Source organism: Drosophila albomicans, chromosome 3 (genome assembly GCF_009650485.2).
Source record: "Drosophila albomicans strain 15112-1751.03 chromosome 3, ASM965048v2, whole genome shotgun sequence".
NCBI lineage: Eukaryota > Metazoa > Arthropoda > Insecta > Diptera > Drosophilidae > Drosophila > Drosophila albomicans.
Genome location: NC_047629.2, coordinates 24830556 through 24854168, shown reverse-complemented (window position 1 = coordinate 24854168; position 23613 = coordinate 24830556). Strand labels below are relative to the sequence as shown.

At 37.8% G+C, this 23613-nt stretch overlaps 2 protein-coding genes across 2 annotated transcripts; both read right to left on the bottom strand.

Annotated features, from left to right (window-relative positions):
• Window positions 1-1412: 1412 nt before the first annotated feature.
• Window positions 1413-3330, bottom strand: LOC117568261 (actin, larval muscle). Its single transcript, XM_034248747.2, has 3 exons — window positions 3222-3330; window positions 2167-3135; window positions 1413-2105 (listed from the first exon to the last, which is right to left on the bottom strand). The coding sequence occupies exons 2-3, from the start codon at window positions 3089-3091 to the stop codon at window positions 1900-1902; spliced, it is 1131 nt and encodes a 376-aa protein (XP_034104638.1). The 5' UTR covers window positions 3092-3135; window positions 3222-3330; the 3' UTR covers window positions 1413-1899.
• Window positions 3331-6962: 3632 nt separating this feature from the next.
• LOC117568550 (delta-1-pyrroline-5-carboxylate synthase) lies at window positions 6963-20658 on the bottom strand. Its single transcript, XM_034249270.2, has 12 exons — window positions 20336-20658; window positions 15502-15666; window positions 15233-15373; window positions 15056-15163; window positions 14814-14981; window positions 14558-14746; window positions 13644-13839; window positions 11898-12139; window positions 9567-9824; window positions 9270-9495; window positions 8320-8598; window positions 6963-7307 (listed from the first exon to the last, which is right to left on the bottom strand). Exons 1-12 carry the CDS (start codon window positions 20420-20422, stop codon window positions 7045-7047), a joined length of 2322 nt encoding a protein of 773 aa, XP_034105161.1. The 5' UTR covers window positions 20423-20658; the 3' UTR covers window positions 6963-7044.
• Between the last annotated feature and the right edge of the window lie 2955 nt (window positions 20659-23613).

Genomic DNA, 23613 nt, shown 5'->3' with positions numbered 1-23613 from the left:
GCGGCAATAACAATAGACACACATGTGAACCGCAAATCAGGAGAGCCAGAGGTCAGAGGAAGCAGGCATTGACTGACCGTTGGACAAATGTAAACTTCCTGACACACACTGCGTATGCGTCATTTGATATCTATAGAAAATGCATGCAATTGACATTTAAGTTGTTGGTCAGGGCGGACTAAGCATTCATAATAGAATTGCTCGAAATTATCAGAATGTATTCACTTCAATTTGAATGGAATGTTGCAACAAGAGTGAATACATTCGAGTATAATAAGCACATCTATTCAATACTATTTCAACTATACTATTTGTTTAAGATATATGCTTGCTTTAACTTTGACTTAGTTAAAGACCAAATATTTTTGAACTTAGTAAATAATCGTTTATTTTTTGCTTAGTTGTGTTTCTAATATATTTAAAGTTAGTCAAAAAGTATAAGTCCGCAATTTAAATGGAACGTTGCGTCAAGAGTGAATGCGTTCGAGAATTTAAGAAATACATTTCTAGTTGTTCAAACCTGTTAACCCACTTTGTCAAACAGTTGTGCCAACTACTAGTTAGTCAACTCAATTAGTTAGTTTCACTCTTCCGAATTCTAATAGAAATTCCCAGTCTTTTTGTCATCATCTTTTTTTTGTGTTCATTGCGGTGAAAAGTTTTTGCTCGTGTTGACCAAAGTAATTACATAGCGGTTTTTGCACCTGCACTGGCCCAGTTCGTAGCCACAATAAACTTTTTGGCCAAGTGACAGCTACAACACTTTTTGAGCTGTTCATTGTTGGTTTTATGTCTTTAGCATGTTGTTTTTAAAGTGACTGCAAAACTTTGCCATTGCAGTGAATATTTCAACTATGCACCACACATATTTATATATAGATATATATATAACATGTAAGCGAAGGGAAGCATAACGAGCATTAAGTTGCTCTCTACTCACACAGTTGATACATGACGTCGCAAGACATATGTACACGGTCATACAGTCACTCAGACGAGGCATAAATCATGGCAAGCAACACAAATACCATACAAACACAGACATAGACACCGACATCTGGACAAGTTGAGGAACTTCCGTGAGAGATGCGACCAAGTTGAGCCGAAAAATTTGACAGCTGAGCAAACTGCGTAGTTAGTCCGGCTGGCAATTTAGGTTGTCCCTTATTGTGGATACAGATACGGATACGTTTACAGCAGCAGATACAGATACAGATTTGAGTATGGAATAGGATAGCGAGGGAGACACAGGTACTAGAAAAGTTTGCTGATTGACGGTTTTTGTTGATGGTTTGTGGCAAAAGAATTTCCCCCAGTCGTTGACCGGGTGTAATTAAAAAACTTTCGCAGATTTTCCATCGAATTGTTTGATGGCATGTTTTGCTTGCTTCGTTTGTTTGTTTGTTGGTTGGTTGTCATTTTGGACACATATTATATGGTTTTATTGTACATCCGATTGTCTATCTTATTTTTATTTTTTTTTGGTCAGCTCCGTGTGTAACTTAGAAACAAATTAAAATCCAAATCGAAATCAAAATCAAAACTAAATATTAAAGATGCTCTGCCTGCTCGTTTCAGGGGTCTCTTGTTGTCCTCCTCCTGCTTCTCCTTCTCCACTTTCACCATTACCTCAATCTTCTTATACTTCTCCATCGTATCGTTCCTCTCAACTTCTTCAACTAAATGTAATTTTAAAGATACTTTTGCTGGCGCCCAGATGCAGCTCGCCTGCCTATTGCTAAACATATACCCAATGTCAGATATAAGATATGCGTATAAGATCTTCTCATATAGGCTATATATAAACGCCACTTGTTGTTGTTCTGCTTCGTTTTCTGGTTGTTCTCGTTGTAGTTGTTGTTTTTGCTGCTGTTGTTGCTTCGTTTGTTGTTTGATTGCTTAGAAGCACTTGCGGTGCACGATGCCGGGACCGGATTCATCGTACTCCTGCTTGGAGATCCACATCTGCTGGAAGGTGGACAGAGAGGCCAGAATGGAACCACCGATCCAGACGGAGTATTTACGCTCTGGTGGGGCAATGATCTTGATCTTGATTGTCGATGGGGCCAGGGCAGTGATTTCCTTCTGCATACGATCAGCAATACCTGAGATGCAAAGAATTCAATTAACTCTCTATTACAATCTCAAATGGTTAAAGTTATTTACCTGGATACATGGTGGTACCACCAGACAGCACGTTGTTGGCATACAGATCCTTGCGGATGTCCACATCGCACTTCATGATCGACTGGTAGACAGTCTCGTGAATACCGCACGATTCCATGCCCAAGAACGAGGGCTGGAAAAGAGCCTCAGGTGTGCGGAAACGCTCGTTGCCAATGGTGATGACCTGGCCATCGGGCAACTCGTAGGACTTCTCCAGAGAGGTGGAGGCAGCAGCTGTGGCCATTTCCTGCTCAAAGTCGAGAGCAACATAGCACAACTTCTCCTTGATGTCGCGCACAATTTCACGCTCAGCGGTGGTGGTGAAAGAGTAACCACGCTCGGTGAGGATCTTCATCAAATAGTCGGTCAAATCGCGACCAGCCAGATCCAGACGCAGAATGGCATGGGGCAGGGCATAACCTTCATAGATGGGCACAGTGTGCGAGACACCATCACCAGAGTCCAAGACAATACCCGTGGTACGACCGGAGGCGTACAGGGAGAGCACAGCCTGGATGGCCACATACATGGCTGGCGAGTTGAAGGTCTCGAACATGATCTGTGTCATCTTCTCGCGATTGGCCTTGGGGTTCAGTGGGGCCTCAGTGAGCAGGACGGGATGCTCCTCGGGGGCAACGCGTAGCTCATTGTAGAAGGTGTGATGCCAGACCTTCTCCATGTCATCCCAGTTGGTGATGATGCCATGCTCGATGGGATATTTCAAGGAGAGAATACCACGCTTGCTCTGCGCCTCATCACCCACATAGCAATCCTTCTGACCCATGCCGACCATCACACCCTGGTGACGTGGACGGCCCACAATGGATGGGAAGACAGCGCGTGGCGCATCGTCGCCAGCAAAGCCAGCCTTGCACATGCCGGATCCATTGTCCACAACCAGAGCTGATGCCTCTTCGTCACACATTTTGGCTTAAGGTTTTGAGTATTGGGTTAAGCGAGCAGGCAGCACTACAAAAAAATACAAAAATCCCAGGTAGTTATTCCTTTTTGGATCCTTGTGCGATATGCGATCGAGATAGGAAACAAGCACTCACGACGTGTATATAGCACAGCGACAGCAATCAGAGTGATTCGCTCAGTGAACGGCATCTGCATTTAAATAAGTTCTATCCAACATGTCGAACAATGGATCTTTTTCGGCATAGTAACATGTTGATGAATTCTGTGTGCTCAGTGGCACGGATACAAAGGCATAGGGAGGCGACGCGCAGGGAGATATGACAACACATCATTTATTTTTGATCTTCAAATGGTTTGGGTAAGACGGCTTATTTATCTCACTGGTAACAAGAGGCATTAAGCATATGGTATACGAAAAGCACAGAAGATAATAGTTTGATTAATTATAGATTAATTATATTATAAAATCATCCCTATTTCAAGTAATTGCTTTTAAATTGTAATAAGATTACTATAATGTTTTATACCATATTTTTCAGTAGCTATGCATTTTATTAGCACATTTTTAAATGGTATTTTATTCATCTACACTTTTGATTAAACCGATTGACTTGCATATAACTTAGATTTATAACTTTTTTATATATTTCAATTATTATAATTAATTGATTACTTTACATTTAGCTCTCTCTTTACATAATCATAGTTATATATTTCTATTATTTTAGTTGCTGATGAATTGATTGACACGACATTAATTTATTATTCTATTATTTATATTATTTCTAGCATTTGGCTATCAATTGATTACATTAACTCTAGTTTAGCTCTCTAATAATAACTTAAAAGTAACATCAATATACAGATAGAGTATTAAGTAATCATGCAAGTAAGACATTATTTATTAGCTTGTATCATTTCATGTTCTCTAAATGATGTCTGCCGCATTTGCCAAAACGACAGTGTTTGAGTTGCATGAGGGCGAATTTGTGTGGCAGGACTTGTATAGGCATCCGTTGTGGTTATATTTTTAAGTTTTTATATAAATAAATTCGCTGTACAAAACAATGCAGTGTACTACATACTTTGCGACATTTAGTCAACATTTTAGATGATGTACAAAGAGTGTGACAAAATGTCTTTGAGCAGTTGCAGTTGCAATTGCAACTGTTGCACTCATCTCGCACTCGCACTCGCTCACTCAGCCCATAGATGGTGCGGCCCGAAAATTTCGTTGCCACAACAAAATAATACAACATGTACAGAATGTATAACAAAATCAAAAAGAAATAATACATGCGCAGAGATTACATTGAAATTAAATAAAATAATCACGTGTGTGTGTGTGTGTGTGAGCGAAAGGCGCGAGTGCATTTCTCGACAATTTCTCGGTTGTCAGTGTCGGCGCATATCGCTCGATCTTAACGTAATATTAACTACAAGATTTATGCACTGCAGTCTTCGTTTTGCTGTTTATTATTTTAATTGAGTGTAGCGCATAATTTCGCTTTATCAAATGAGTGAATGATGAGGCCTGTCTAGTTAAATAAATGCAGTCTCTACTGTGGTAGATTCCACCATGGAATGTAAGACTCGACTCTACGAATATACGAGTGTGAAGTAGGTACATTCCAAGTCAGTACGGCTCTGGGGCAAAAACTTTATCAAGTGCTTAGCAAAACTATTGAAAAGTACGTGACTGTTGCCACAGGCAGGTACAGACAGTACGTATCATTGTCAGAACGTTGCATCGCCAAAAACCAGTTGAAATGGCTAAAAATTATGTTCGTGTACTGCACACTTTGGCATCTACTCATACTGGATGCTCCAAACGTATCTAAATTTGGGGTGGAACTCAAAGTTTTGCAGAAAGTTTGTCGGAAGTAATGCTCTTCATTACTGACTTCCTAGTTCTTTTTTTATTTATTCAATGTACTAAATACCATATAGTTTATTATTGAGAATGTGTGTTATTCAAATATTTCATATCATTTAATAAAAGAAATTTAATACAATTTTTAAGAGCAACTCGCTAATCTTTTTGGCAACACTAATAATAGACAATATATTTGATTATTTAAATTGGTCTATACTATAAAAATAATACATTGCAAGATTGTAGAGAACTTAAGGAATATAGGGCTATCATATTTTATTAAAAGCTTTTCATGTATAACAACATTTTGTAACAATTTCTATCTATTTATATACATTACTTAATGTTTCTCATGTTGAAGAAAATAATATATATTTTTGCATTTCTTTTTGTTCATTATTATGCTTAGATACGGTATGAAAAATTATTTACACTGATAACTTGCACTCTTTTGATATTTGAAAAGTTTAATGTCTTTAGTCAAAATAAATATTTGAAATATAAAAAATAATCTTTGCTGTATTTATGAAAATTATCTAAGCAATAACTGTATAATAATCTGATATTTTCTATATTTGAAAGTTGACGCAACCCCACAAAGCTGTGAAGAATATATTAGAGAGTAATATATATTTCAGAATTTGTTTTTGCTTTTTAATATTCTTTGATAAAAAATACATTATTATGTTTAATATAACTTAATGTGTACAAGTTGCTATTTATAATTTGAATTATCTAATTACACATATTTTGCATCTATAACTTAGTCTATTTTATATTATAAATCAAAATATTAGGAACCTAAATATCTAATTATTTTGTCTAAGAAATTCAAAATATTTTATTCTTTTTATTTGACGGTTTTCTAAGCAATAACATAAGCTCATATTTTCTATATTTGAAAGTTTACGCACAACCCTAGCAATTAAGTATATGACAGTGAAAAAGACTATAACAGAGTTTGGCATTGCAAAATGGGCGAAATGAAGAGAAATACGGAGAATGCGAAGTAGAGGGAGAGAACTGTCCGAAATCCTAACTCTAAAATGGTGGCTAAAAGCGTTGCAGTGATGCGAAATTCACTGGCAGGGCACCTTGATGACTGGCAGCGGTGCCGATGGTGGTGGTGCAGAGCAGTCTGTGGTGGTGGTGGTGATGGTGGTGCTCCTTTGGGCTACGGTGGCTCTTTGGCACGCAATGCAGCGTGCGGCACTAAAATAAACTTTGGCCAAAGTGCCAGGCCAGAAGAGAAAGCTGCAAACTGAAAACTGAAAAGTGCGGAGACCAAAACTGAAAACTATAAACTAAAGAAAGAAAAAAAAACACATGCAGCTGAAAACTTGCTTTAATGCACATAAAAATTAAAATACTTGGCGACGCTTGCATACCAAGTAGCATCGAAATTTCGGCCAGCGAAAATTGTTCACGTTTTATGGCTAATTTATGATTATATTTTCAATATTTTTTCGCATTGCTTTTCATGCTCAGCTCGTCTAAAAAATAAAACCGTGCAACGAATAGCCATCCGCGTCCGGGCGAAGCTTGAGTCATTTTAATTTAATTTTTACTGTCAACAAAGCGTCGACGACGGCGATTCAGCTTCAGCTTCACGAACAGCTTTGTCTCCAACTACAACTTCATCCTTGTGTGCAGCTGTGTGTGGGCGTGGCATATGCTGAACTGAACTTTGCGCCAGAACTGAGAAACTTTAGCGCCCAAGACACGCGCTGACAGTTTTCCCTTTTGCTCTACACATTTTATTAATTAAGCAAGTTGCCCGCTCAAATATTTTCCACTCAAATTAATTTCTCCCATGTGGCCGCGACTGGCAGCTGTCATCATGCAGCTACCACAAGCAACAGTAACCATTCTCTTACACTTACAGCGACTAAGCCCAGTTAATTACACTTCCATCACGCCATCATTATGCTGTTGCTGCTGCTGCTGATGATGATGATGCAGGTGCACCGCATTGCCAAAAACACAATTTACTTTCAAATATGTTACAAATATGTATATGTATGTACATAGAGAACTTAGAAACTAAAACGAACAAACAAAAAGTGCAGGCGAAAGGTAAACTAATCAATGGGTAGCGATTCGTGGATCCACGTGCGCTTTCCTCCCTCAGCGAAGTCCGCAGCAGCGTGATCCTGACCGTTGAGTATCCATTTGGTTGTCAGCAGCCCCTCCACGCCGACGGGGCCACGTGCATGGATCCGTGCCGTTGAGATGCCCACCTCGGCGCCTAGGCCAAACCGGAAACCGTCCGCAAAACGCGAGCTCGCATTGTGGAACACACAGGCGCTGTCCACGCTGCCAAGGAAATGCTTTGCCGCGGCATCTGCACGAAATGGACAAAAAAAAGCAACAAAAACAACAATTCAGTAAGAGAAATTGTGAACGGAAAGTGGAAAATATGTATATGAAATAGAAAATGGGAAATGGAAAATGAAAATGGAAACGTAAAAAGGCAAAAAATACCATATAGAAAATGCAATATGCAGTCTGTGCAATATGCAATATGCAAACATGAGAACGTTCTGAATGCTAAACAAAATTAATTTCCCAAATGATTTAAATTTGTTGTGGCAGCCATCACGAGTTGATTTAGCTAAACAAAACCTGACCCCAGCCAGCATTTTCATTACGAATTCGAGTGAGTATACGACTAGTATGCCACGACAATTTCGATGACGTCACGCATCACGCATGCAAATGCACAGCTAACTTGGCTTATACTCTCGTTTACTCGTCGTTGTTTGACATTGGCATTTTTAATTAAATTACCACACAGGTCAGATCACACAGTGGCAAACGTGCATTTGCATTCACCATTCAAATTATACAAATTACATTACAAATGGCTGAGCTGTACATATTTTTTCAAATTAAAATTCATATTTCACCACAAAAACACTTTTTGAAATATTATTTAAAAGCCATAAGTCTTTAGCTAAGCTCAATTCAATTTACACAAATTGCCTCCTATTATTTGAAGACCAACATCAACTAGGCGGAAATGAAATCCAAAATAAATAAACTTGACAAGCAAATTCGAATTTCTCATTGTAATTCCATTTGAGTTTCTATCTGCATTGAATGACATTTTATATCCTTCTCATGACACCGTAAGCTTTGGCCATAAATCGAACTATGCCAAAATTTCAGTAACCATTATGCATTATAGGGGCGCTCACAACAATTATTTATAACCCGCACATTGAACTGTCATTAGCTCAAAAGAAAATTCCCCTTCCGCTAACCATCCGAAACTCTACTCCCATGTGGGCGATGAGCAAACAATTTTTCTGCTTCAATTGAAAGCAATTGAAATTAATTTTCAATCTTCATACCATTCTCCGTTACAATGACATCGGTGTGTCCACTTCCGTACGTGTGTATGTGATTAATGGCCTCCTCCAAGCTAGGCACAATCTCAATGCAGCACTCCAGCGCACCGTATTCGTGTCTCAAACTCTTTGCCGCAGGCGGACCGAATGTCAGCTGCTGATTCAGACGCGGTCCCGAATAGATTTTGACTCCCTCACGTTTCAGCATGTTGCAGACATCGTTGAAAATCTCGCCACTCATTAGATCCTCGTGGATGAGCAACGTTTCCATGGCATTGCAGGCTGCAATTAGTAATGAATGAGATTTCAATTAAATTTCGCAGTTCCAAATTTAATAAACAATTAATTAGCTATAAGTAATTGATAATTTAGTAAATGTAATTTAGTAATGGAAATAAATAATTTTAGTTGAATAACATATTCTATAAGTTGCAGATGGAATAAAATTCATTAAAAATTAAATTAAATTTAAATAAAAAAATTCAAATTGATAAGTTATAAGATGCACATATAAAAGTAAATTAAAAACTCAAGATATCAAAAATTAAATGCATTTTACATTTTATAAAAATTGAGTTAAGCTTGAATATTTTATGTTAAGTAAAAATATGAAAATTAATAATTATTTAAGTAATTACAAATACAAAATAAGAAGTCAATTGAAATACAAATGAATTTTATTTTACAAAAATTTTAATAAAAGGATATATGTATATGCATATTGATACACGATAATACACATTTATTACTATTTTAATTCCAAATGAAACGTTATAATTTACTGTAAATATGCTTAGAAAATTTAATATAATAATTTTCAAATATAATATATTATTAACAAATATTATTAATAAAACCTCCCTAAAAGTTGCCGTTGTAATCTACAGTTCTACACCTTAATTACATTTTACATTCAAAATAGTTTTCTCATTTTATGCTCATCTTTGACTTACCTGCTGGATAATCGCACTTGGCATCGCGAGCTATGTGCAGCGCCTTCTTCAGATCAGCATCCCTGTCAATGTAGACGTGGCAGACGCCCTCAGCATGGCCCAGTACGGGAATGTGCAATGACTGCTCCTGAATGTTGCGCACCAGCTCCGAGGAGCCACGAGGAATAATCAAGTCGATGTGATTCTCCATGGCAAGCAGATCGCTAATCTCCTCGCGTGTCGACACCTAACACACACGTATTCAGTATTTAGTGTCGAAGTGAGTGATGAGGTGACATCGATTGTGTTGTAACTCACCAGGGACACAGCATGCTCGGCACCCACACTGCTCAGCGCCTCCTTGACCAACTCCATTAGGGCTTTGTTGCTATGCGCAGCCTCCTTGCCGCCCTTCAAGAGCAAACCGTTGGCCGATGCCATGGCAAGAGCAGCCACTTGGGGCAATGAGTCTGGGCGGGATTCGAAGATAACCAGCAGCACACCAATGGGCACTGTCACCTGCTTCAATTCCAGTCCATCGGCCAGTTGAGTGCGACGTAGTACGCGACCCACATTCTGCATAAAAGATAAGTGTGAGGCAATTGACAAGTCAGCACTTAATGCATTACTCATACGCAGAGTACGCCATATGGGGGTCAATTTGAGCCATACATATAAATAACTCAATAGTCGTATAGCATGATGGTGTATGGGCTGCCCAGTTGCCAATTCTAATCCCAGGCGTCCATTTTCGAGGGCGTTTTGCCGAGGCTGTTTTACATAAATCAAGACGTTCATCTTGTCGTAATCTTTATTTATTTTTAATGGGCTGCTGCTGCCCCCATTTTGAATCCCTGCTTCGTTTGTGTTATACACAAAAAAAATACGAAACGTTGCTGCTGGAAATTGGCTGCAGACAACGTAAAATCTGAATGAAAGAGGGTGAGAGGATGGCAGACAGGAGGCGGGTTGCTTGTGCTGACAGCTGCTGTCTGCCTCGTTTGCTGAGAATGAACCAAGCCCAACACCATGGCCAAGACATGGCACATGCCCAAACCCTAAGTCATACCCTTATTCTTACTCCAACTGAACCTCGGGCCGGAGCTCAAGTTGTGCACTGAGTAAATTTGGTTATATGGTCATTATTATTGACTTTGGCATCGTAGGGCGAAAAACTTTAAATTATATTTACAAAGGACAATTGGATAAGTCATGGCCAGCTTGCTCTGGACGCGCCTAAAAAGCGCTTCGCTCTCTTGGTTCTACTCAATTTGAAGAGAAGTTCATTATGTGCACCGTTAATATGGCAAAGCATAATAAGTTTCAGTGTTGACTTTGTGGTACTTGGAAAGTGGCAAACTAATGTTTAATGCATCCGCTGTAAGTGCCTCATTCGAAACTTTGACGATTTGCTTTCGAAAACATGTTAATAAACTGTTTCCCTTTTTGCGCAAATGGTTAATAACTGATCGTTATCATTGATAACTTTTTAGCTTTAGGTTAAATGAACTTAAATGTAAATTTCTGACAAAAAGTATGTGAAAATTAAATGACTTTGAAATGTTTAAGTATTTTTGCAAATTGAAAATTGCCACTTGTCAGCGGCGTTTGTGGCACCTACTCGAACATTTATCGACTCGCTGTTCTGTGGCAGATACACGTGCAACATCACACTCAACTTTTGACTGCTGCCCTGCGGCCAAAATAAAAATGTCCGCGACATTTGTTTGTCGCACACGAATACTTTTTGCCATTCCACCAACATTTATTGAGTGCGTTATGGGTTTTCCTGCTGCTTCGCAATTCGCTTTTCACCTTTTTTTTTTTTTTTGTTTTCATTTTATGATTTCTGCTCTTGCGCCATTTCGTGTCACAATTTCGCCATTGCCTCTGTTTTATATATACTCCGATGTATACGTTTATATATATCATATAGTATGTATATAGTGATGGGGAAAAAGTTTTTCTTTCAAGCAGCAAAAAGTTTTGCGTTTCCGCACAATCACATCCAATAAAATGGCTGGCTGGTAAAGGAAAAGCGCCACCCATTGTCCCACCCACCTCTCCCACTCCTCTAACTTCCCCTCCCTCTCACTATTTCATCAACAGTTGCCACTATTTGCTGTGTGTGTGTGCGGGTTAATGTGACTGCCAAGACGCACTGAGCACAGCATACGGGCAAGGAGTATATATATGAAACTGAGCTGTCTTTTATCTTCCACTTGCTTAGGTCTTACTCTTTCCTCCCTCTTGCCCCTCTGACCTGACTCTCGTGTCAATTTTTGTTGAAGTGTAAAATTGCTTGGAGATTTCATAATGTTGTTAAAGCATGGCAGCTTCTGCTGCATATGGACAACAGTTTCAGTTTCCATTGTTGCTCTCGTTAGTTTGTTGTTGCTGCTCATGTTGCTGTGCTGCGGCAAGCATCCATTGTTGAAGCCTCATAAAATGACCACTTTGCTAAGCGAACAAATCCCAGAGCAGCAGCCATGCTAACTAACAGAATTTTATTTTGTTTTTTTGTCAACAGCATTTTCAACATTTTTAACATGATTTTTGGACAGCAAAGCAAATGCAATTTGCCTAAACTTTTTTAATGTGATTCTCTCCGCCATTTTCACTCTGCAAATTAATTTAATTTTCACTTACCTTGTGACTGTCATCAGCAATCTGCTTCAAACCAATCGACAGATTCTTTAGCTTGGCCGAATTGAGTGATAAACGCGACAACAACGGCTTGGCCAGTCCATTCTTCTTGGCCTCGGCCAAGTCCTTGGCATTGGCATCCAAAATGTATTTCTCACGACTAACCAGCAGATCGGCCAAGTTGTTTACGGCTGTGGCACGTTGGGCAGCGGTCAACGCTTGCATCTGTCGACTGCCAATGCGAGCTGTCAAAGGGGAAGAAGAGAAGAATATGTAATAAAATTTGCTTCGAGCAATATAGCCTAAGGATAGATGTTTAAGCTGGTTGTCTGTCAAAACGACAAAAGCCATACAGCTTCAAGCTAAACAAGTTTTAACTTTTCAAATCAAAATTACAATTTATGCCGAAGGTATTAATTTTGTTAAAAGAAAATAATATGTAAAATAAATAGTTTAAAAATGTACGTTAAATGTACATAAATAAACCAAACATCTCCAGCAAAAAATGTCGAAAAAATAGAACCACTAAATAAATATGAGTAGAAGCAATAAAAGAAATATAAAATATATAAGATATTCTAAACATTTATATAATAACATAAATGCTATTTGGAAAATGAAAACTTTGGCTTAAACATAATTTAAACCAAAGTTTTCATTTTCCAAATAGCAAACTAGAATTTTATATATTCAACTTAACACAAATTAAATAAGTCGAATAAATTCTACATATTTCAAAAGTTTTTGAAACTAAAGAAAACATTCCAAAACCATGTATTAAGCTGTTATTATTGCAAGCATAAAAATAGACTGCCCACTTTCAACAACCACCAAAAAAAAAAACAAAATATGTGAGAAATAATAAAAGTTGCAACAAGTTGTAGCTTGCTAATTAACAAGCACTTCCCAAGCTGTTTGCCATCAACGTGTTTCAGCTGTCTCTAATAACAATTAAATTAAACTTGCCAACTAAAAATTGCAACACAACATGCCAGTCGAGTCGAGCCTTAGCCAGACCCCTTGGCGCCGTCAGGCCAAACTGTTGCCATTTACTCTCCAGCCACTGCAGTGGCACTGGGAAGCAACTACGACGACGACGACGGTAAACCTCAACAGGCAGCCACTGTGACCTTGTTTCTCTGCTCTGCTCAACTCGCAAACTCGGCATCTACAGTTGGTCTAAACTAAATATCTACTATGTCAGCGAGAGGCACTTTCAAGAGTGTTGCCCCCGGCATGCAACCAACTACCGACTACCAACTTGTACACAAGCTAACTGCTCGCGCTCATTGAAAGCCACTTAGCATTTGGACCGAGACCCGGACTAGTTGAGACAAGCCCCAAAACTACTTCGCAAGTGTCACTAAATGTAATGCACTCTATTAACTCAACTAACCAAATCATTTCACACTCAAAATAACACTCTCTGTTGACCCACATAGAACTCTGAGTCTCCCCGAAGCTTTAAATGTTTCTTCAATCGTCAAATACTTTCAACTTCTGCAATTGTTTTGAAAACACTATAAAAAAGTATCGTGTTTTTATTGACCATTAAATAATTATTTTAGTTTCGCTCAAAAACTTTTAACGTGTTGCAATTGTTCCAAAAAAAAGAGCGAAACTTTGCTGTGATATTTTTATTAGTCCCGCTAGACATGAAGTGTTTTCTTTAATGGCTGTTGGGCGACAACTACAATGAACACTGTACAATGGACAATTCATTGTGCCAGTCTCTATTATGCCACTTACCATTCTCGGCCATCACCTCGACGGGCACGGAGTTGGCGCTCTCCGTTGATTCCGTAAAGAATGTGCCAACTTTTCTGCCACCCACAATTGTCTTAATAGCCTTCTCCTGCATGCCATTGCATATAACAACGCTAACGCCTCGATCCAGTGCCCAAGTAGCCGCCTTTACCTTGGAGTCCATGCCGCCGGTGCCGACCTGAAACAACAAGGAAATGGGAAGAGAAGGAGAATGCCGTGGAGCATTATAAATAGTTAACCAAAGTGTGAAGCATGCAATAAACAAACGCCTGTAATAAACACCATTAAGTTGCAAACTGCAGCTGTTACAACGGCTTCCAACTCCACCCACTTGCAACAGTTACTTCGACTTCTACTTCAACTTCTACTGCTGTTCCTTCCGCTTCCTGTGCCTGTCACTTTGCTGAGAAATTATTGTGCAAAAGTTGCTGCGGTGTCAACGCGTTTTGCCTTTTAAATATTTAACAAGATTTGCGCTAATGAAATGACCATAGCACAAACAGCAAAACAATTGCAGATTGCATGACTATCACTTTGTGCAGGTGGCTAAAAATAAGCATATATCCTATAACCAACTATCATAAATAATTCATGAAGATAATTATACCAATGACATTTCATGTTTACTACTAGCAGCGTAATTTCTGCTTATAAATCTATATTTGGTATACAATTTATATAAAGCATTTTAACAATAAATTCAATATTAACTGAAATTTAATATTTATACAAAGCTTATGTTAATTGCTTTGCATTAATTGGCATTTAATACATGTGAATAATCTATTTATATCTGCAATAAATTGCAGCAAAATTAAAATTCAATAAAACATTTTAAGTGAAAATTGAGTTTGACTAAAAGTGAATTTGCTAAAATCCGTTAAGCAGCAACTTACCTTAGACTTCTTGCCAAACTCAATGCTGTTCATGTCATCGCTGGTGTAGGTGTGCATGAGCTTGGCGCCATCCTCCCACGGCGGCTTATTGTAAATGCCATCGACATCGGACATGAGGATAAGCAGATCCGCCTGCACTTCAGCGGCGAGCATGGCAGACAGACTGTCGTTGTCTTTAATGGGGATGCCCTGCAATAGCATCAAAGTGCATTATAGAAGAGACAGAGAGAGAGAGAGAAGGAATATCAAGCTGCACCTTTCTGGCTCCGCCAGCTGGCTCATCGTCACGTATGAACATTGGTGGTGACACGGCATCGTTCGTGTTTATGATTGGCACAATATTTAGGCTAATTAATTCGGAGAGCGTAGAGAAGAGATTGTTGCGTGTTTCCTCGTTGTAGAAATCCGGCTTGGTCACCAGCACCTAAACCCACAAAATTGTAAATTCAGTTTCGTGTTCATAATTGGAAATTGCGATTGGGATTGTGGTCAACCGACCTGGGCTATCTTAACGCCATATTGCGCAAACATTGCATCGTAGAGGGACATAAGACCTGATTGACCCACCGCAGCGGCCGCACGTGGCTCCAATGTGGCACCATCGAACTATAATAAATAAGCCAAGGATTAGCTGGAGTTTGCCTGTTTGCCTCCCTGCCTGCCTGTGTGTATCACCTCTTTGGAGTCCTTGGGATTAAGGGTTTCGCGCATCGAAAGCGACATAAGCAGCTCTTGGGCCAGTTTTTGTTTGCCAAAGGCCACAGCACCGCTGGTCACCATAATCACCTCACGTCCCTCCAAGTGGCACTCGGCAACCTATAACAACAGAAGAAGTAGTTCAATTCTATTGAGTAAGGCTAAACAAAAAATCTATGCGTATTCGTATTATGTAGAGAGATTTGCCATACAGTTTACATATTACGTATACGTAACTCAGTGCTTACCTGCTCCACAATGGAGGCCAAGCGGCCCAAGGCCAAGCCATGATTATCTTCACGTGTTATCACAGCACTGCCCAGTTTCACAACCAGACGACGGGCATATTTGAGCTGACTGCGCTCCGTGAACTGTGGATGCGCCTTCTCTAAGCGCTTCTCAGGCGGCAGCAGCTGAAAAACACAAATCAATTCAGAAATATGAGTGCAAATCATAAATGCGAGTATAATTCAAAAGTCAAAGTCAATGATTCTTGTGGTTATCAACACTATCAATCAGTAAACACACTCACAAACTCGATGAGGCCGTAAATTACGACAGCAAAGAGTTTGCAAATATGAAAGCAACAAATGGCAGTTTAATTAATTAGACCGCCTGGTTCCTGGATTTCTAATCATCATTAAGTCTAATCAGTTTTGTGCTCGTGTGTAAATCATAATCAGCTATTGACGCTAAGTCTGGCTGTAAATACGAGTTTGTGCATAATAAATGGCCATCAGCCATAACTAATAATTAAGTATTATGCATAGTAATTGGTTTTTTAGTTCACTTTGCGTATACGCAATGTTGAGCCTGCAATTTACACTTGCATAATTAATTCCAAATTATTGCTAATTGAATATTATCACAAATATGCTCTACAGTAATCGCACATGGCAAACGCAACCAAGACCATAAATCTCGCATTGAAATTCTATTACAAAATGCATTGCAGCAGTTGAAGTACATTTCCCTTTGCCATGCACACACATCATATACGATTGACACACAATTGGGTAAGTCAATATATGACGCTTTACGTGCTTTCTTCCGGAAAACAAAAGCCAGCGCAATTGACTCCCGGTTGTCGGAAATATCAGTTCAGCAAGTGCTTCCGTCAACATGACACGGATCGACAGTTGAAATCAAAGAAGAACACCTGCAGAAGTATTTCATATTAACTAAAAAAATCTTAACAATGTTTTTAAAAAAGAAAAAGTATTAAAAATAAGTATTTAAAAATCACACTTAACATTCAAGAATTATAATATATATGTAATATAAAACCAATTGGATAAAATATAAGAAAATAAATAACAAAATACTTTAAGTCCAAAGAAAATTACATTTCGATTAGAGCTCCTCTGGACCATTATGCAGTTATTTCAACTTTTTATTTTCGTTAAACACATCAATCAATCAGAGTCGTCTACGTCGCCCAATGCACACTTGAGTGACTCTACTCAACATTTTGTTTAGTCTTCCCATTGATTGGCTTTTTTTCAAGCGCAATAAAAAGGCGGAAAGTACTTGTGTTCACATATTTTACAATGAAATCAAAGGCAAAAGGCGACGGAAAAGCGACGACGAAGTCGAATGCAAAAGCAAACTCAATGCCAATTATTGCACAACTCAATTGTAAATTAAATTGAGGCGTAAATATTTTCAATTCGTTACAATTGACAGTCAATATTATGAAGCTGTCAGCTATAAAATAGTCAATACGATTAAACTACACTCGCACACCCACTCAACAAATCGGCTAAAATGACAGCAAAAATATTATTTTATACTAGTGTTTGGGTTATTTGGGAATTGCTTTTTTGGGTTAAGTATTGGCCATTTCGTTATGTTATCACATGCAGCACACTCTATTGTGTTATCGTGTTATGGGCGTCAAAACAAACCGAGTCTATATAATAACAACAAATATGATACGTGTTCATAACAATCATAAGCGTGCCGTCGCTCTTGTCTTGTTGTCAGCGGGGCGTATGCGTGATGTATTCGTTGACTTCTACGGCAATTTGTTGGCAAGCGTCTAGACCTAACCTTGAGTTATTGTTTGTGATCAGCATGGCCAAGTCTGCCTCACTTAATCGGTTTAGGGTTTCTTATCAAAAGCTTTTACAATTCTATGTTTTTCACAATGATAAGAAATTGGTGTTGCTTTTCTGACTAGGGTTGAGTGCTTAGGCCTGTCGAAAAATCCAATTATAAAGCAATTAAATTGTTGACTGCCTAATAAGTTGCGTCTGCCAGAAAAATTTATTGTCATGCGTAGGCAGGCGTCATAAGACCACAAATAAAACTGTGAAAAATGGTTGTAAAAGTAAATAAAACTTGGAAAAGTTCATAGAACATTTAATGGGCCTTCACAAATGGGCAGGAAGAGAGTTGGCCACGCGTTTAAATGGTATAAAAAAGAATGATGGCCCGTACTATGGGAAAGCCCATTAAACCAATTGACAAATACTATATGAACAGAAAAGAAACTTTAAAAAAAAGTATTGAAAAATTTATCATTTTTATTAATTACTTTTTTGTGAAAATTTAACTCCGAATTTTCTATTTATCAAAGAAAATTATTATCTTTGAAATTTGTATTCATAATTTATGAATGAAATCATATAAGAATCGATTTAGATAAGCATATTGACTATATGCGAAAAATCTTTATCAGAATTGCCTGTTGATTTCACTATAAAGTTCTTGAAGATTTAATAAATCTTGTGGCGATAAAGTGATAAACTTTATGGGTTTCTAGTTCCTATTTGCGCGTCTAATGTGGCGTCAATTATGGCAAGTTAAAGTTCCCAAGTGATTCCCGCTTTTATCCCCATAAAGCCATAAAGAAAGACGACAACAGCTGTTTGATTCTCATGCTCTACACAATTTCTACGCTGTTTTGCCGCTTGTTGTTTGCTATGTTTTACGCTTGTTTCGCTCTGCCATGTTTTCTTTCTCTCCACTGTTTCACTTTTTTATGATGTACCGTGCACGCACACACCACTCTAACACACACTAGCTCGCTGGCTGCTTACCCCCCGATAGCTGCCCCATAACTGCCAACACGTGTCAAATTGGGGCGACGATGACGCCGACAAAAGCGGTCGACACTAGGGAAAGGGAAGAGGAAGGAGAAGAGAAGAGAAGAAGGGTGACGGAGTGATGACCCTGACCTAGCCAAAACGTTTTGAGTGTCAAAGGCAGGGTGCCGGACTCTTCGGACTGCGGACTACGGACTACGGACTTTGGACATATGCAAATGCAGCTGTCGACCCTTGCCCGGGGCCAAGGCTGGTTGATGCATATTTAAAGGGGTTTTAAGTTTACTGGAAAAGGGAAACGGCGAGCGGCATTGGGCATTGAATGGCCTGAGGCGAAGCAAAACAAAACAAAACACGAATGAGTTGAAATCATTCTCAATCGGTTGGTTACTCGACGAGACTGTACGTAGTTTTGTAATACAATATTTACACTCTACAATTTATTTTAACACGTATACGCCATATTGTCCTGCCAGCTGTCATGCTGTGACAACGCTTTTTGTGACATTTTATCAGCATGTCATGCAAATACATTTTTTTTTTTTTTTCACACCACCCAGTCACACTTTGTATGTGTACGAACGTATTTCTATTTTGTATGTTTTGCATGTCCTTCAATCTGCACCTAACACTGCATATGATTTACAGCACGTCAGCATGAACCCAAACCCAAATCTAAATCCGAAAAAAATACATAAATCGATTTCAACCGTCCATTCAATTAGCTCAACCCAAAAGGCAGTTTGATGGCCCAGTTTAGACCCAAGCATCCTTTTTAGCCATTCCAAGCTGTTGCCACTCCGATTTGTCATAAAAGATAATAAAAACCATCGAACGAATGAACGAAACGAACTCAAATCTTCAACTACTTTTCGCCTGTTATTGTTGTTCTTGTTGCCCATTTTTATGGTGCTGATTGAGTGCTGATTAAATTTTAGTGTCAAGGAAAATTTTGCCCCTAATCTATGAGTATGAACGGTATCCCCAATCAGTAACTTATATAAAACTGACACTGGACACTGGAAAAATGGGCAACCCATTTAACGCAATTTCATATTGACTGTGGTCATTCAAGATACACGGACAAGTACGTCAACATCAGCTGGGCTTCCCGTGACTGCTGTCGTGGTGTGTCGGTAATTTTCCCCCACATTTAAATCAACTTATTCGCAAAAGAATTATCTCTTATCAGTCGTCCACACGTTTGCTTTTTAATAATATACTATATACAGACTGAGTACTGTGTATATACTGTTGCCGACGATCTGCATTGAGCCGGTTACTGTTCTACTCATTTGTATGTGGTTTACTAGTTCAATTCTGCATTGTGTTGGGCACTAGAAAGCAAAGTCCATTAATATGTTTGCAGACTGCACAGCCTTACAATATGATAAGGATTGTTTGACTTTCAACTTAGAGAATATAACAAAGGTCTACATTCACTCTTCTATCACTAATTTATAATTAGCAATATGTGAATATTAGACTTTAGCATTTTGTATTATACGAAATTGTGAGTCGATTCATGGCATTAACTTGAACTAGTTTGAACCGTTTGCATCGAAAACGCAAATTCACTGATAACCATAACAAATAGCAAAGTTCAACAACCTAGACGAAAATCAATAAAACATGCAAAAGATAATTGTCATTGTCATTATTTTGGGCAATTTTATTTGGCTTTCGAATTATTTGATAACAAATTTCATTGTTATTCGATAAAGTTTATAGAAAATAAATCCAATTTTATCACAAATACTAACATTTTTTAATAATTTATATTTTACAGCTTTTATAAAACAAAAGGTTATTTTCATCCATTTTCGTTTTACATATTCACTGTAACCTAAAAACCTATATTCACAATCCAAGCAAAATCATCTGATTCTTAAAACGTCATCATTTGAAACAAAACTACAGTCATTCACAATTAATTATTTTAATAGCTGATCGCTCATATTAATTTCAATAATATGTTTTGATTTTAACTGCATATAATATATTTATATTTTGTATTTCTTTAATCACTCACTGGTTGTCTGGGCCCATGAGAGCTGGCTGCTCTCCAGGTATTGCTTAATAAATTGTTGCGCAGCGCTTTATAGCTATTACGCAGCATGGTTGTTAATGTGTATTAAAAGTATATTGCACAAAGTTCGAAATGCGTTACGAAAGGATTAACCACAACACTTTATTTAACAACCACAAAATTTAGAAATAAATGTGAAAAGTCCTGATCAGGATCTAATCACAAGCGAATATCACAGAATGCAATGTAAAGGCGAAAGGCGCAGCGGGAGAATTCAATGGGAACCGAACCGCGAAACCCAACGATTTCAACTGAAACTGAATTGTTTTGGATCCATGCACACACCGATCAGAAGTGACGAACAACTCGCAGCTCTGGCTACTTACTGAATGAAGCGCAAACATGTGTAATTGTAAGTACTCATTGCGATTGCGATTAGAATTGGTGTGAGACACAGCCTTCCTCTGCTCTTGCAGCTCGTTGTTGTGATTCAATTAGACATGTTATCAATCACAAGCACAACACACATACACATATGTATATCTGTATACTCACGCACACATTGACGTATTCACATCAGCTCAGCTGTAGATTATGGCAAACATTTGGAACATGGAATAGCTGCTGTTCATTGCTCGCTTATCATTTGGGGCATGGGAGAACTGTGAGCTTATCTAACTGTTCACTGTTTGCTTAGCTGTTCTCTTGTTGTTGTTGTTGTTGCTGTTATACACGGTGTTAGCATTGTTATCCCAATTGTTGTTGCCTTTGTTGTATCTATTTGCAGTGCTTTCATGCAGATTTCTCGCAGATTCGATTATCAGCCAAACAAAAGGTGAGCTCATAAAAATGGCATAGCTTTCATTTTTATCTGACTGACAATAAATAAAACATTATGAAGAGAAGAAAAACTCTTTAAAATATAATATTTTTTTTATTATTAGTTTATCCATTTTAATTACATATGTGCTTTAAATAGTCAAATTCAAGCGATAACATAAAAAAACATTCATATAGAAAAAAAAACTTTATTTAAAATATTTTGCCTATTCAAATTTATCTATTTAAATTATAGATGTACTCAAAACATTTAACTTAAAAAAAAAGGTAAATTTAATATGCTACCAATGACTAGACTGGGAATTTTGAAAAGCCCAACTATTCTCTTTGCGAAGTGCATTAATTGTGCAGTCAAATTAAAATGCTAAATATAGTTTTAAATATGTTTATTATAAAGTATGTTTATTAAAAAAGTAATTAAAAATGCGCTTTTAACCGTTTAGCTTTAAATGTGCAACATCAAGGATACAAATATGTACATTTAATTTAATTTATTGAATTATAAATATCATATCATAAAATTAAATCAACTGGCTGAAAGTATGATAACTACATATTTGTGCACACTTGATTATTGATAGCTATACTTGAAAGCCACTCACCTGTAAAAACAAGTCAGCAAGCGCGCTCATCAGAAATGTGATTACAAAATTAATAACAAGTTTCGAACTTGACTCGCACTAACAGAAAATACAGAAAATATTCTCATTTAATCAAATTGCAGGCAGTAGGAAAAAATTAATTAACTGACAAAAATGTTGAGACTTGTTTATACCCAAAGTGCACTATGAAGGGCAAAGCGAATGACAGGCGAGACATGACAACGGCAGATGGTGGATAGTGAGAGAGAGAGAGAGAGAGAGAGAGAGAGAGAGAGAGAGAGAGAGAGAGAGAGAGAGAGAGAGAGAGAGAGAAGGGGGTGTATAACCAGCAACAGGACACGGTACATAATCAGTGCACATTGTGCGCAAATATCCTGCAGCTTTCATTTAATTATTTTCACAAAACAACAACAACAATGAAGCAGAAGTTGGCGAAGCCATGACAAAAGCCGTTGCCAGGCCACTGAACTGCCGACCCAAGCCAGAATTATTTTCATAATTAAATGACATTAAAAATAAATAACAACAACAATATGATGATGAAGAAAGAACAAATAAACTGTTGTTATTGTATGTCCTGTGGTGTCACTTCGTGTCCCGGCCGTTGTCCTCGATTGCAATTGCAAATGCATAGAAAAGCCATAAAAAAAATAGTGAAACAAAAAACACCAAAGCAAACTCCAAAGGCGACTGCCTGGGGTCAGATAAGTGCAAAATTATGTAGCCGACTGGTCGGCTGGCCAACTGGTTGTTGCATGCCACTTGGTATCACTGTACTCGCCCCTTTCCTCAACTCTGTGAAAATGGCAATCGTCGAACGGCAAAACGGCAGCAAAAATACTGCAAATAGAAAAGTTTTTCAATCGAATTTTATACTTTATGTGCCGGTATCGTATCCGTTTTTGTTTTATGTTTTATGTGTCCATTGTGCGCTTTTTGCTGCACAAGAAACCAGCTCAAATCCATAAATATCAAAATATGAATTTATATGCCTTTTGGGCAAAGGCCCAACTAAACAATGTTACGCATTCGCAACGTTGGCCAACTACCAAAAACCAAAATAGTGTCAAGTCTGGCATAAATTCGATTCTTTGGTTTCGTTTTCTTGTGCATCCTATGAACAATAGCAGTCATAATTGAAACTAGCAAGAAATGTCTATTTATTTTCAAAACTCTCTGCTTCCTTCTCTTTGAGAGAATATCTATTGCAATTGCAAATTGTTTGCTATCCATAAATGGAGAATCAAATGAATTGTTTGGTTTTGGTCTTTGGACGTGTTTGGTTAATTGTTTGCTCAAAATAGTAATCAATACTTTTTGTGCTTGTGCAGTCAAATATTGCAATATTATGATGCTAAAAGTTTGCCATATCAGACATATTAAAATACAGATTATTGTTGAATGTTTGGCCAAAGTAGTAATCGATATTTTATGTGATTCAGCAGTCAAATATTATAATGCAAATAAAAGTACATGAGAATAAAGCATAAAGTTTAGTAGAAGAGATATTATGATGCATTTTTAATGGTAAATCTTTAGCATATGAAATATAGATTACTGTGAAACACATTAAATAATTGTGGGCCATATAACTAATTATTTAAGTCTCTTCTCATTCAACTTTTTACATAATTAGCTTTTGCTGATTACTAAAGTTGCCTTTTTTATTTTCTTTATAAGTGTAATTTTTCTTAAGCGGGCAATTAAAGTTTTTTTCTTTATTGACTTGCTATTCATTATTTCATAACTTGACTGAATTCATCACTTTGCTGGCTTCCGTTTTGGTTAGTCAGTTCCTTGCAATGTAATTGCATCTACAACGTTTCCTTTCCTCTTTTT